We start from the raw sequence: 15,793 nt of genomic DNA, 5'->3' as shown, positions 1-15,793 counted from the left end.
TATATATCCATCCAGGGGTTCCCACTTTATATATCCAGGGGTTCCCACTTTATATATCCAGGAGTTCCCACTTTATATATCCAGGGGTTCCCACTTTATATATCCAGGGGTTCCCACTTTATATATCCAGGGGTTCCCACTTTATATATCCAGGAGTTCCCACTTTATATATCCAGGGGTTCTCACTTTATATATCCAGGGGTTCCCACTTTATATATCCAGGGGTTCCCACTTTATATATCCAGGGGCTCCCACTTTATATATCCAGGGGTTCCCACTTTATATATCCAGGGGTTCTCACTTTATATATCCAGGGGTTCCCACTTTATATATCCAGGGGTTCCCACTTTATATATCCAGGGGCTCCCACTTTATATATCCAGGGGCTCCCACTTTATATATCCAGGGGTTCCCACTTTATATATCCAGGGGTTCCCACTTTATATATCCAGGGGTTCTCACTTTATATATCCAGGGGTTCCCACTTTATATATCCAGGGGTTCCCACTTTATATATCCAGGGGTTCCCACTTTATATATCCAGGAGTTCCCACTTTATATATCCAGGGGCTCCCACTTTATATATCCAGGGGTTCCCACTTTATATATCCAGGGGTTCTCACTTTATATATCCAGGGGCTCCCACTTTATATATCCAGGGGTTCCCACTTTATATATCCAGGAGTTCCCACTTTATATATCCAAGGGGTTCCCACTTTATATATCCAGGGGTTCCCACTTTATATATCCAGGGGTTCCCACTTTATATATCCAGGAGTTCCCACTTTATATATCCAAGGGGTTCCCACTTTATATATCCAGGGGTTCCCACTTTATATATCCAGGGGTTCCCACTTTATATATCCAGGGGTTCCCACTTTATATATCCAGGGGTTCCCACTTTATATATCCAGGGGTTCCCACTTTATATATCCAGGGGTTCCCACTTTATATATCCAGGGGTTCTCACTTTATATATCCAGGGGTTCTCACTTTATATATCCAGGGGCTCCCACTTTATAGCACCCCTGTAACTGGCAGTATCACCCCATCTCCAGCTTATATCCCCACCACCGGTATATGTGCATCCAGATCGGACTACTCACACATGTCACCATCTGGAGACCTTCTCTGCCTTCATGGCTGTTTGCTGGACCCGGTGCTTATGCAGCCAGCTCGCAGACCTCCATAAGGCACATCACAGACCCCCGAGCCACAGAATAGGGACTCTGTACCCTCAGATTTTGCCGCCGCAAACCTGCGGATTTATCTGGATTTTCTAGATAAATCCGCAGGTTTTAGCATGTACAGTCACTCCCCATGTTATCCTATGGGACATGTGGAGTGCTGTGTCCATGCTGCGGATGTCCCACAGCCACACGTAACTGCATGTCAATTATTTCTGTGGAAATACCTGCCGAATTCCCGGCCCTCCACTATACAGATAGAGGCCGGGACTTCCGCAGGTAAGGCGCATGAATGTCCGCGGGTTTACCGCAGCTATTTCGCTGGAATCCCGCAGCTAAGTATAGCTGCAGATTCCGGGGATCAGCTGCGGGAAACCTACGGATATAGTGAGTTGCTACGCAAATATAACAATATCTTCAGAAACACCACTTACAAATTCTCTCACTGTTTGAGTGTTGACTGGAGCGGAGAAGCGCACAGGGATAACATTTTTAAATATTGTTTTACCACGTTTGTTTCTAGAGCAGCAGTTCAAAGCAGCATCTAAATGAGCAGTTTCTAAATAATATTTGGAAGAGGAGGAAGCTAAACAATGTAATGGTAATGGAGTATATCTTGTGACCTGGTTGACACATGGCGAGGTTACAGAAGTTGAAAAAAGACCTAGTTCAACCTTCCTCCACTAATGATATATTTTGTCATTAAATCATTGCTAACCGACAATGTTGTGTGTAGTGAGTAAATCATTCAGACCTATTTTAAAAGTTGATATAGTGTCAACCATTACTACCTCTTGTGGTCGGCATTCCACAATCTGACTGCTCTAACTGTAAAGAACCCTTTCCTATTGAGGTGCGTTATTAGTTTCAGGACCATTCTGATTGGGTACACCTTCCCGCACTGGAATGGCTTGTGTGTTTTTTGAATAAAAAAAAATGTTAACTACGTACCCTATGTTTCTTACATGTGTTACCATTTACTTCCAACAATGTGAATACACATTATGTCTATATTCCAGGTTTTTTCTGTTGATGGTCACATCGTGCATCTGCATATCTAATATATAAAGCTGAATGTGTGTGTATGTATGTCCGGGATTGGCATCTGCACCGTTGCAGCTACAGCCACAAAATTTTGCACACTCACACTTCTGGACCCAGAGAGCGCCATAGGCTATGTTTTGAGGGCAAATTTTAACCCTGCGCTTTACAGTTATTCACCAAAAAACCTGCCTCCATTAAAGCGAATGGAGCTGGCAGCCACAGTGCAGCCAGAACTTCAGAAGAATGCGCAGCCACGCCCTTATATGGAATGTTGGCGTGTCACAATGCAGCCAGGGAAAGAGACAGACAGGGAAAGAGGCAGACACAGACAGGGTAAGAAATAGACATAGACAGGGTAAGAGACAGACACAAAGAGACAGACTGACAGGGAAAGAGACAGACAGGGAAAGAGACAGACACAGACAAAGAGACAGAGACAGACACAGGGAAACAGACAGACGGGGAAAGAGAGGGAAAGAGACAGGTAAAGAGACAGACAAAGACAGGTAAAGAGACAGACAAAGAGACAGACACAGGGAAAGAGACAGAGGGAAAGAGGGAAAGAGACAGAGAGGGAAAGTGACAGAGATAGACAGACAGGAAAAGAGATAGATAGACAGTGAAAGAGATTGAGACAGACGGAGAAAGAGACAGAGACAGTCATAGACAGACAGGGAAAGAGACAGACAAAGAGATAGAGAGATATATACAGAGGGGGAGACAGACATTATAATTACATTTCTATCTATTAGTTTTGTGGTTTTTGTGTGCTGAATACATTTTTGTTAATACATTCTATTTTGTTAACAGGAGTTATTAACCCGGGCGAAGCCGGGTAGTAGACCTAGTTACATTATATGAACGGGTGTGCTGGACCTTGTTTTTGCTTTAATGTAGAATATTACAAAGATTTATAACTTTGCAAAAACTCATCAACAATTTAATTTACACTACAAAGTAACAGGTTGGTGTTTGGCTTACATGGTCTTCTCACCGTCAGGTGGTAGGCTTCCTACACTACAAAGTAACGGGTTGGTGTTTGGCTTACATGGTCTTCTCACCGTCAGGTGGTAGGCTTCCTACACTACAAAGTAACGGGTTGGTGTTTGGCTTACATGGTCTTCTCACCGTCAGGTGGTAGGCTTCCTACACTACAAAGTAACGGGTTGGTGTTTGGCTTACATGGCCTTCTCACCGTCAGGTGGTAAGCTTCCTATACTACAAAGTAACAGGTTGGTGTTTGGCTTACATGGCCTTCTCACCGTCAGGTGGTAGGCTTCCTATACTACAAAGTAACAGGTTGGTGTTTGGCTTACATGGCCTTCTCACCGTCAGGTGGTAGGCTTCCTATACTACAAAGTAACAGGTTGGTGTTTGGCTTACATGGTCATCTCACCGTCAGGTGGTAAGCTTCCTACACTACAAAGTAACAGGTTGGTGTTTGGCTTACATGGTCATCTCACCGTCAGGTGGTTGGCTTCCTACACTACAAAGTAACGGGTTGGTGTTTGGCTTACATGGTCATCTCACCGTCAGGTGGTAGGCTTCCTACACTACAAATTAACGGGTTGGTGTTTGGCTTACATGGTCATCTCACCGTCAGGTGGTAGGCTTCCTACACTACAAAGTAACAGGTTGGTGTTTGGCTTACATGGTCATCTCACCGTCAGGTGGTAGGCTTCCTACACTACAAAGTAACAGGTTGGTGTTTGGCTTACATGGTCTTCTCACCGTCAGGTGGTAAGCTTCCTACACAACAAAGTAACAGGTTGGTGTTTGGCTTACGTGGTCATCTCACCGTCAGGTGGTAGGCTTCCTACTGCAAAGAATTATTGTACGTATATTAAAAATAATGAGAAGATCAACCAGGCTGAATATCAAAGCACTTTATACAACAAAAACACAAACAGGTAGTAGCTTACACATAAAAATGTACAAATGTGCTGCTCCACGTGGATGGAGAAAGCAAAGACCGTTAGAAGTCAGCATGCACGAGTCAGAAAGTCCCGGCGTGGCTATATTCTTGGCAGGGAAAACAGAAGCTTCAGGTCACATTTCTATGATGACATTGGCTGGAAATCTTTGACATCAAGGACTTATGCTCCACCCGATCTTCCGGCGCATTACTGCGTGTCTGTGCAGCGTATCTCATATAGGATGACATCATTGATAGGAACCCCATCTCAGTCTTAATGTGTTTCATGCTATTGCCCCCTCCTCGGACGACCACGTTCTTTCTGACTATACATACCCTATGTATCGCCACCGTTAAACTTTATAATACATAATAATATACAATAAAAATACAAATACATCATAATATACAAACAGCAACACATTGATCTAAAAAAAGGTGTAATATCAAAATCACCTCTCAGACCTCCAGGAAACTTAGCCAGGGTATAACACTCCCCTACTGTCCGTTGAAGATATTTCCACCGTTTGTCGTTCCGCTAGGGTGTGGCCTGTGAGGGTACCACCCACAAATCGTTATACTCGAGGCTTCTGGTTGGTGCACACGTCTTTTTCCGTTACTTTAAATAATATAATACTCTGGTTCCAGTTTCCTTTTGGTTATTCTGATGTAATATAGATTACAAGTACAGCAACCAAGGTAAACAACAGCAACTTTATTATTACCACTACAGGAACCATGTATTGTATATTTTCTAAAATGGACCATCAAATTTTTTTTTTTATGCATTAGTGTAATAAATTGATATTTCTCACAACTAGTTACATTGTTAGTAGGTCTTATTGGATTATCTGGATGTGCAATTTTTTTATTATTTTTTTTTTTAGCTAAATTGAAATATTTTAATATTTATTTATTCTTTTTTAACTACAAGACAGGCAATAAAATCTGGAGAATTCGAAATGTAACCAAAAAATATCCATCTCCGTGTACTAATAATACCCTAATTCAGCAGCTATACAACGATTTTTGCCATTTGCGAACAAAGATGTACAACCGTAAACACTGTATATCAGCAAAACCCTTGATCAGTGTATCCAGAGAAGAAAAAAAAACAACAAAAAACGCTAATAATTTAAGAAAGTCTGCCTGCTTAAAGACGTCTCGAATGTCTGTTACCGTATTTATTGAAGAATAGCAGCGGGTTAAGTTTATTTACGAAGGTTTCGGAATTACAGAGTCCAATGAGGGTTACCATTAACGAATAATAAAAGCCATCACAAGTGATTCATCTCTGACACAGAGGTCTAAATGTAAGCTTGAGAATGGTAAGAATTATCGATTCTATGGAAGGAGCATAAAACTCCTCGGGTAGTGTTATTTTTGCTTTGCCACAGCAGAAGGAGATCGTCAATGTACCTCTGCCACAGAACCCTATGAGACGGAGGTACATCAAAGAGACAAACCATCTCAGTCCAACATACAGAATAGCAAAACTAGGTGCAATCAGGGTCCCCATGGCCGTCCTGGTTGTCTGCAAAAAGAAAACAGAATCAAAAAAATAAATACGTAAAATAAAAAAACAACAACAATGTAACAAAATACCTAAAACTTTTACGATTTGCATGAAACACATTAAAACTGGGGTCATTTGATGTCATCCTTTGTGACAAAGATACACAGACAAGCAATAATAAGTTATCGGACAGGTTAGAGCAGAAGATATCTAGTCCTCGAAGACTAGAAGTCCCTATTCCGATCTGAGTCACATGGTGACACTACGTGATATTGTTTCTATTTTTTTTCTACATCGTATATCTTCAAAACATTGTATTCAGTATCTTAATGTGTCTTCAGATTATTTCACCGGATTTCTTGCATTATCGGATTTCGATTCTGCGTTGGAAACCCAAGAAACCAATGGTGATGTAAGCTTCTCTCTATGTATGATGTCTATGTGCTATGTATTCTTTGCTGGCTGATTAGCTATCCTCACTGATTATATGCATTATCTGTTGGAGTCTGAAACTTACCGTTTTCCTTATGAAAGATTATGTTCTATAAACCATGCTTTAAAGGCAACCTGTCACCAGATCTGGCGACTATAAGCTGCGGCCACCACCAGTGAGTAGACTTGAGCGAGTAGCTAACTATTCGTACTTGCGATACTCATAACGAGTACTGTCTAATACTCGCGTATCTGTTCCGAATAGCGTGTGCAATGCAAGTCAATGGGTAAAAATTCGCAATGTAACGAGTAACCCGAAATTCTGCACTATTCGCTACTCGCATGAACAGTGCGGCATTCGGGTTACTTGTTACTTTGCAAGTTGTTCCCCATTGACTTGCATTGAACACACCATACGCGAGTGTTAGACAGTACTCGTTATGAGTATAGCGAGTACAAATAGCTACTCGCTCAACTCTACCAGTGAGCTCTTATATACAGCATTCCAGAATACTGTATATAAGAGCCCAGGTCACTCTGTAGAACCTAAAAATCACTTTTATAATACTCACCTAGGGGGAGATGCGGTCCCATGGGTGTCACTGCTGTCCGGTCCGGTGCCTCCTCTTTCCGGTCGGCGCCTTCTCTCTGCTGCGATTTGCCATCCTCCTTCGACTAGTCTGAAAGACATGTCCTACGTCATCCACACAAGTCAACATTACGGTCTTGCTCAGGGCAGATCAAAGTATTGTAGTGCGCCTGCGTGGGCAGTCTTTCACCTTTCCTTGCGCCTGCGCATTACAGTGCTTTGATCTGCCCTCCGGCAGGCAGATCAAAGCGCACCTGTGCAGGACCTCAATGCCGGCTAGTGTGCATGACGTAGGCCACGTCATCCATTCTGGGCTGGGTCGAAGGAGGACGGCAATCGCCACAGAGAGGAGGCGCCGGACCGGAGAGCAGCAACACCCATCGGACCCAACTACCCCAAGGTGAGTATTAGAAAAGTGTTTATGTTATACTGAGTGGCATGGGTTCTTACATACCGTTTTCTAGAATGCTGTATATAAGAGCCCACTGGCGGTGGCCGCAACTTATAGTCACCAATCTCGTGACAGGTTCCTTTTAAAGTGCAGATCTGCCATGAAGTGTATGGCCAGATGGTGCATTACAGCTGAAGCGCCACCCACCTGCGGGTCAAACAAATGTGTGTCAATTAGCCATCCCAGTGGATGATCTGGACGCCCCCTTAAGGGGTGGATGTTCACTACTGTTCATTCACAAGACTGAGGATTGGACACTGTTAAGTTGAACTACTTGGTACCAATAGAGGAGAAACTGAACCCCTAGACATTGTCAAGAACGAACTAGTGGGTACAAGGTGCTGGGGCAGAAGACCACTGTATATAAGCCACGTAAAGAGGTGGGCCCATGAAGGACAATCATGGTATATCAACGGGCACATTTTGGAGGTTCCAGAGAAATGAGTAGAAAGATCTGCACATGCCTGGGCCACTTTTCCAATCAGGTCAATGGCAAATAGGGCCTCATTCTCAATAAAAAAGCTGGTCCCAGTGGTGAGACCACATCTGACTCGAAAAAAGAGCCCTGCTACCCCCTGCCGGGATTGGAGAGGTGATCGCGCCTGCGCGGCTTTCTGCATTTACATCTTCTAACGCTTCAAAAACTGCCACATGCATAAATATTCCCACTGGTGGACACAGACCGAAGAGGGCCCCTGTGCAAGAACAGTATATGGGTCCCTTATTTTCCAAGAGCTGATCAAAATGCCCAATTCCACCTATTTTAGAGGAGTAAGTGGACCTCTGTGTGGCTGCACCGCTTGCACCAATGATGTATCCGCCCATATTCCAGATGGCACATTGCGTTTTGTCCTTGACACGCAAAAACTCCAAAATCAAACTGAAACAGAATGAGCCTGTAAAATCCACACTTGTCTCCTTCACCAATTAATACAACCCAACACCACAAACAAATGTAAACTGAAGGCGAACATCTCCCAACTTTTACCAAACTGATTCCGATAGTAGATAAAATAAAAAGCCGCTACATTTGCAAGTGTAAAACAAACACTCGGCGTCGGCTTTATAAATTGTGCCACTTGGGTGAGATAAAAGAGTGCGGCGCTTTATTCCGTGTTACGACCGCGCTGCGCAGCAGCATCGGAGCCTGCGCAGGATGATGAGGATGGTGTTCCTCTTTCAGTATAATGAGAAGTTGGTCCTGACTATTCCGTCATCTCACTATTTCCTGAAGACAGTAAATACATAAATAATGACGGCTAATAAGCTGCTATTATTATCTCCTGCGGCAGAGAGAAATCTAACACCGCGCTCCTATTACACCGGACAGCCGACCTCTAATCCTGGGGCCGGGCACCAAAACACCAGACAAAGGGCAGCTCATGTCTATGGATCCGTCTTTCTATCCAAATATCCATTTAGCAATTTTTATTTTTTTATCTATTTATATAAACAAAAGTAAAATTGTACGTGCAGCAACAGCAACAGAAAAGTATCAGTGTTCCTGGTACAAGCGGTGCTCCAATATAAGAGGCAGCGCTCCACTGCATAGGAAAGGGTTAATGGCCGACAGTGGCAATGGTGACGTTTCGGTCCAAATATGGAGGACCTTTCTCATCGGACTGAAACCTCACTATTGCCACGGTCGGCCATTACACACTTTTGTCATTTTCTACATTGGGGTGCAGCCTCTAATATTTGTATCTATGTCTGTCTGGTTGATGTACAATGTAGTTGGGGAAAAAAAGGTTTATCCTCCAGGACACGGGCGCCACGGGGAACTTTGTTTCATACATTTTCAGAGCTCGGCTTCTACTCTTTGGCGTTTGTTTTTAAGATACAAGTTGGTTTCCTTAGAAGTGCGACACACACACACACACACACACACACACACGCACACACACACGCGCACACACACACGCACACACACGCGCACACACACGCGCACACACACGCGCACACACACACGCACACACACACGCACACACGCATGTGCACACGCACGCGCACACGCACACGCACACACACACGCACACACACACGCGCACACACACGCGCACACACACACGCACACACACACGCACACACACACGCACACACACACGCACACACACACGCACACACGCATGCGCACACGCACGCGCACACGCACACGCACACACACACACACACACGCACACACACACGCACACACACACGCGCACACACACGCGCACACACACACACACACTGGGGTATTATTTTAGTTTTCTTTCCTTCTTTCCTTCTTTCTTTTATTCTCTCTTTCTCTACCTTTTTTGTTTCTTTCGCTTTCTTTTACTCTCTCTTTATCTCTCACTCTTCCTCTCTTTTTCTACCTCTCTCATTCTTTTTTTATTTTTCACTTTCTTTTACTCTTACTTTCTTTCTCTCTTTTACTACCTCTCTTTATCTTTCTCTTTCTTTTTTTTGTTTCTCACTTTTTATCTCTCTCTCTCTCTTTCTCTACCTCTGCCTTTCTTTTTTGTTTTTCACTTTCTTTTTCTCTTACTTTCTCTACCTCTGTCTTTCTCTACCTCTTTCTTTTTTGTTTTTCACTTTTTTCTCTCTTGCTTTCTTTCTCTTTTACTACCTCTCTTTATCTTTCTCTTTTTTTGTATTTTTTTTCTCTCTCTTCTTCTCTTTCTCTACCTCTCTCTTTCTCAACCTCTCCCTCTTTCTCTTTTGTTTTTCGCTTTCTTTTTCTCTCTTTCTCTTGCTCTACCTCTCTTTATTTCTCTTTTTTCCTCTCTCCCTACCTCTCTTTCTTACTCTTTCTTTCTCCACCTCTCTCCCTCTCTCTCTTTACCTCTCTCTACCTCTCTCGTTCTCTTTTTTTACCTTTCTGTTTCTCCCTCTCTACCTCCCTTCCTCTCTTTACCTCTCTCTTTCTCCACCTCTCTTTACCTCTTTCTCTACCTCTCTCTCTTACTCTACACCTCTTTCTTTCTCTTAACCTCTTTCTTTCTCTCTCTTTTTCTACCTTTCTGTTTCTTCCTCTCTACCCCCCTTCCTCTACCTCTCCTTCTCCACCTCTCTTTACTGCTTTCTCTACCTCTCTTTCTCTTTACCTCTTTCTTTCTCTCTTTCTTTCTGTACCTTTGTTTCCTCTCTCTACCTTTTTCTCTCTCTCTTACTTTCTTTCTCTTTCTCCACCTCTCTACCTCTCTTTACTTTTTTCTTTACCTCTCTTTCTCTCTCTACCTCTCTCTACCTCTTTCTCTCTCTTAGTTTACCTCTTTCTTTCTCTACCTCTCTCTACCTCTTTCTCTCTCTTACTTTACCTCTTTCTTTCTCTACCTCTCTCTACCTCTTTCTCTCTCTTACTTTACCTCTTTCTTTCTCTAGCTCTCTCTCTACCTGTTTCTCACTCTCTACCTCCCTCTTCTTTCTTTCATGCATCAATATTTCTGTCTATATTTATGATGAATCACAGAAAAATAAACTTGACAATGTTGCGTGCTGTGCCGTATTATCGCCGTTCCTTGCAGCGTGTGACGTCATGTATGTCTTGGCTTGACGTCCTTCCCTTTTTTCCTTCCCTTTTTTCTTCTTCATCTCTCTCCTATCTATTTTTACATACATGCATCACATGAGGCATTGGGTGGTCAGACGCCCAGGCCCAGGTGTGAGTGCGCTCCTAGCCGCCCCCCGGTCTATAGGGGTCCGTCTGTGATTCCCGGCCCCTCTGGCCGTCTGCTCCCAGTGTGATAAATGTCCCGTGTAACTGGTATAACGTCAGGTGATCGCACTTTCCATTTAAAAACCACTTTACCAGGGGAACAAATGTTCCTTTGGAAAATGTTAATCATAGATTTGTTTTAATTATTTAGTGGCCTATTTCAGCAAATCTAGGGCAAAATTCCAGCGGTGTCATTAAGGTAGTGATGGAGGTGAGGTGCGTCCTGTGCCTGTGCGAAGTGCCGTCCCCGCAGACTCACCTGTACACACTCACAGTACGGAGCCGCACGCTCACACTACGGAGCCGCACGCTCACACTACGGAGAGCCACACGCTCACATGGCAGAGCCACACGCTCACACGACAGAGCCGCACGCTCACACTACGGAGAGCCGCACGCTCACACGACAGAGCCGCACGCTCACACGACAGAGCCGCACGCTCACACTACGGAGAGCCGCACGCTCACACTACGGAGCCGCACGCTCACACGACAGAGCCGCACGCTCACACGACAGAGCCGCACGCTCACACTACGGAGCCGCACGCTCACTCTACGGAGCCGCACGCTCACTCTACGGAGCCGCACGCTCACTCTACGGAGCCGCACGCTCACTCTACGGAGCCGCACGCTCACTCTACGGAGCCGCACGCTCACACTACATTGCCGGACACTCACACTATGGAGCCGCACACTCACACTACGGAGCCGCAGGATCACACTACGGAGCCGAACACTCACACTACAGAGCCAAACGCTCACACTACAGAGCCGCATGTTCACACGACGGAGACGCACGCTCATACTACGGAGCCGCACGCTCACTCTACGGAGCCGCACGCTCACTCTACGGAGCCACACGCTCACACTACATTGCCGGACACTCACACTACGGAGCCACACACTCACACTACGGAGCCAAACGCTCACACTACAGAGCCGCATGTTCACACGACGGAGACGCACGCTCATACTACGGAGCCGCACGCTCACACTACGGAGCCGCAGGATCACACTACGGAGCCGAACACACACTACGGAGCCAAACGCTCACACTACAGAGCCGCACGCTCACACGACAGAGCCGCACGCTCACACTACGGAGCCGCACGCTCACTCTACGGAGCCGCACGCTCACTCTACGGAGCCGCACGCTCACACTACATTGCCGGACACTCACACTACGGAGCCGAACACTCACACTACAGAGCCGCATGTTCACACGACGGAGACACACGCTCACACTACAGAGCCGCATGTTCACACGACGGAGACACACGCTCATACTACGGAGCCGCACGATTACACTACAGAGCCGCACGCTCACACGACGGAGCCGCACGCTCACACTACGGAGCCGCACACTCACACTACGAAGCCGCACGCTCACACTACGAAGCCGCACGCTCACTCTACGGAGCCGCAGGATCACACTACGGAGCCGAACACTCACACTACGGAGCCAAACGCTCACACTACAGAGCCGCACGCTCACACGACAGAGCCGCACGCTCACACTACGGAGCCGCACGCTCACTCTACGGAGCCGCACGCTCACTCTACAGAGCCGCACGCTCACACTACATTGCCGGACACTCACACTACGGAGCCGAACACTCACACTACAGAGCCGCATGTTCACACGACGGAGACACACGGTCACACTACAGAGCCGCATGTTCACACGACGGAGACACACGCTCATACTACGGAGCCGCACGATCACACTACAGAGCCGCACGCTCACACTACAGAGCCGCACGCTCACACGACGGAACCGCACGCTCACACTACGGAGCCGCACACTCACACTACGAAGCTGCATGCTCACACTACGAAGCCGCACGCTCACACTACGGAGCCAAACGCTCACACGACAGAGCCGCACGCTCACACGACGGAGCCGCACGCTCACACTACGGAGCCGCACGCTCACTCTACGGAGCCGCACGCTCACTCTACAGAGCCGCACGCTCACACTACATTGCCGGACACTCACACTACGGAGCCGAACACTCACACTACAGAGCCGCATGTTCACACGACGGAGACACACGCTCACACTACAGAGCCGCATGTTCACACGACGGAGACACACGCTCATACTACGGAGCTGCACGATCACACTACAGAGCCGCACGCTCACACTACAGAGCCGCACGCTCACACGACGGAGCTGCACGCTCACACTACGGAGCCGCACACTCACACTACGAAGCCGCACGCTCACACTACGGAGCCGCACACTCACACTACGGAGCCGCACGCTTACACTTCGTAGATGCAGGATCACACTTCGGAGCCAAACGCTCACACTACAGAGCCGCACGCTCACACGACAGAGCCGCATGATCACACTACAGAGCCACACAATCAAACTACGGAGCCGCACGCTCACACTACGGAGAGCCACATGCTCACACGATGGAGCCGCACGCTCACACGACGGAGCCGCACGCTCATACTACGGAGCCACATCATCACACTACGGAGCCTCACGCTCACACTACAGAGCCACACGCTTACACTACGGAGCCTCACGCTCACACTACAGAGCCGCACGCTCACACTACGGAGAGCCACATGCTCACACGATGGAGCCGCAGGCTCACACGACGGAGCCGCACGCTCATACTACGGAGCCGCACGCTCATACTACGGAGCCACACCATCACACTACGGAGCCGCACGCTCACACTACGGAGCCGAACGCTCACACTACAGAGCCGCCCGCTTGCACTACGGAGAGCCGGCCGCTCACACTATGGAGCTGCACGCTCACTCTACGGAGCCGCACGCTCACTCTACGGAGCCGCACGCTCACTCTACGGAGCCGCACGCTCACACTACATTGCCGGACACTCACACTACGGAGCCGCACACTCACACTACGGAGCCGCAGGATCACACTACGGAGCCGAACACTCACACTACAGAGCCAAACGCTCACACTACAGAGCCGCATGTTCACACGACGGAGACGCACGCTCATACTACGGAGCCGCACGCTCACTCTACGGAGCCGCACGCTCACTCTACGGAGCCACACGCTCACACTACATTGCCGGACACTCACACTACGGAGCCGCACACTCACACTACGGAGCCGCAGGATCACACTACGGAGCCGAACACTCACACTACGGAGCCAAACGCTCACACTACAGAGCCGCACGCTCACTCTACGGAGCCGCACGCTCACACTACATTGCCGGACACTTACACTACGGAGCCGAACACTCACACTACAGAGCAGCATGTTCACACGACGGAGACACACGCTCACACTACAGAGCCGCATGTTCACACGACGGAGACACACGCTCATACTATGGAGCCGCACGCTCACACTACAGAGCCGCACGCTCACACGACGGAGCCGCACGCTCACACTACAGAGCCGCACACTCACACTACGAAGCCGCACGCTCACACTACGAAGCCGCACGCTCACACTACGGAGCCGCACACTCACACTACGGAGCCGCACGCTTACACTTCGTAGATGCAGGATCACACTTCGGAGCCAAACGCTCACACTACAGAGCCGCACGCTCACACGACAGAGCCGCATGATCACACTACAGAGCCACACAATCAAACTACGGAGCCGCACGCTCACACTACGGAGAGCCACATGCTCACACGATGGAGCCGCACGCTCACACGACGGAGCCGCACGCTCATACTACGGAGCCACATCATCACACTACGGAGCCTCACGCTCACACTACGGAGCCGCACGCTCACACTACAGAGCCACACGCTTACACTACGGAGCCTCACGCTCACACTACAGAGCTGCACGCTCACACTACGGAGAGCCACATGCTCACACGATGGAGCCGCAGGCTCACACGACGGAGCCGCACACTCATACTATGGAGCCGCACGCTCATACTACGGAGCCACACCATCACACTACGGAGCCCCACGCTCACACTACAGAGCCGAACGCTCACACTACAAAGCCGCCCGCTCGCACTACGGAGAGCCGGCCGCTCACACTATGGAGAGCCGTACCATCACACTATGGCGAGCCGCACACTCACACTATGGAGAGCCGCACACTCACACTATGGAGAGCCGCACACTCACACTATGGAGAGCCGCACCATCACACTACGGAGCCACACTATCACACTATGGACCAGCACGCTCCACTCATTATTAGTTTTATTGTTTCTTGTTAATACACTAATAGGATTTAACCCTTGGTGGACTCGCAATTGCAAATTCTAGTATTTGCTCATGTAAACATGGCAGCGACCAAGCAATGAAGCAACAAATGGCATCATTTATGCCGGCCCTAAATCACCAGTGTGCTGCCAATGATAAGCGGACTCTGAGGACCGAACCATTGCCTTACCGAACATTCGCTTAGTTGGGCCCTTTGTGAGGATTAGAGTTTGTGTATATTGAATTGTTGTATGCGGATGTAATTGGGCACCCATAGAAGCCTATAGGACCAAAAGTACCATCATAGATTATAAACAGTAATTACTGTATATATAATTATATAGTAATTGTATATAAATGGACTATAAATTGTGGCAGACACAATATTGTAATAGTATTCAACCCCTAGTGCTACTATTGTGCTGTAAGGGGGCACTATATTATATCACAGGTAGCCCAGCAGAGAGCCACAAAGCTAAAGCCATGTGAGCTGGTCCCAGACATGGAGTATAAAGTATAGATATTGCCCTATTTATTCCATATCATAATTTGGATTAAAAATTAGAAATCTTGCAATTCTCTTTCTGGCCGGACTTTTTTTTTACCCTCCAATTTGTGTTTTAAAAAAAAAATTACATGCACATTAGCAGCAATGAACAGACACTAAAGAAGCATCTAATAAGCGTGTGCAAAGATGATTGTGACGGTGCAGAGCAGCCTATTGTGATCGGTGCCTCCTGTGTTATCAGCTGTGTATGATGGTGTTACCTGTGATTGAAA

At 47.4% G+C, this 15,793-nt stretch overlaps 1 protein-coding gene across 5 annotated transcripts in view; it reads right to left on the bottom strand.

Annotated features, from left to right (window-relative positions):
* Nucleotides 1-15,793, bottom strand: part of ZNF536 (zinc finger protein 536) — an 841,915-nt gene that overhangs the window by 293,101 nt on the left and 533,021 nt on the right. Inside the window, exon 8 of one of the 5 annotated variants that reach the window (XM_075326159.1) lies at nt 4,842-5,680. The exons of the other annotated variants lie outside the window; for them this stretch is intronic. Coding sequence (XP_075182274.1) covers nt 5,643-5,680 — 38 coding nt within the window. The 3' untranslated portion in view covers nt 4,842-5,642. Of the gene's footprint in view, nt 1-4,841; nt 5,681-15,793 lie in introns of those variants that run through there. 5 annotated transcript variants of the gene reach the window in all.

Source organism: Anomaloglossus baeobatrachus, chromosome 10 (genome assembly GCF_048569485.1).
Source record: "Anomaloglossus baeobatrachus isolate aAnoBae1 chromosome 10, aAnoBae1.hap1, whole genome shotgun sequence".
Taxonomy (NCBI): Eukaryota; Metazoa; Chordata; class Amphibia; order Anura; family Aromobatidae; genus Anomaloglossus; species Anomaloglossus baeobatrachus.
Note: the sequence above shows the minus strand (reverse complement) of the source record. Positions and strands in the feature narration are given on the sequence as shown.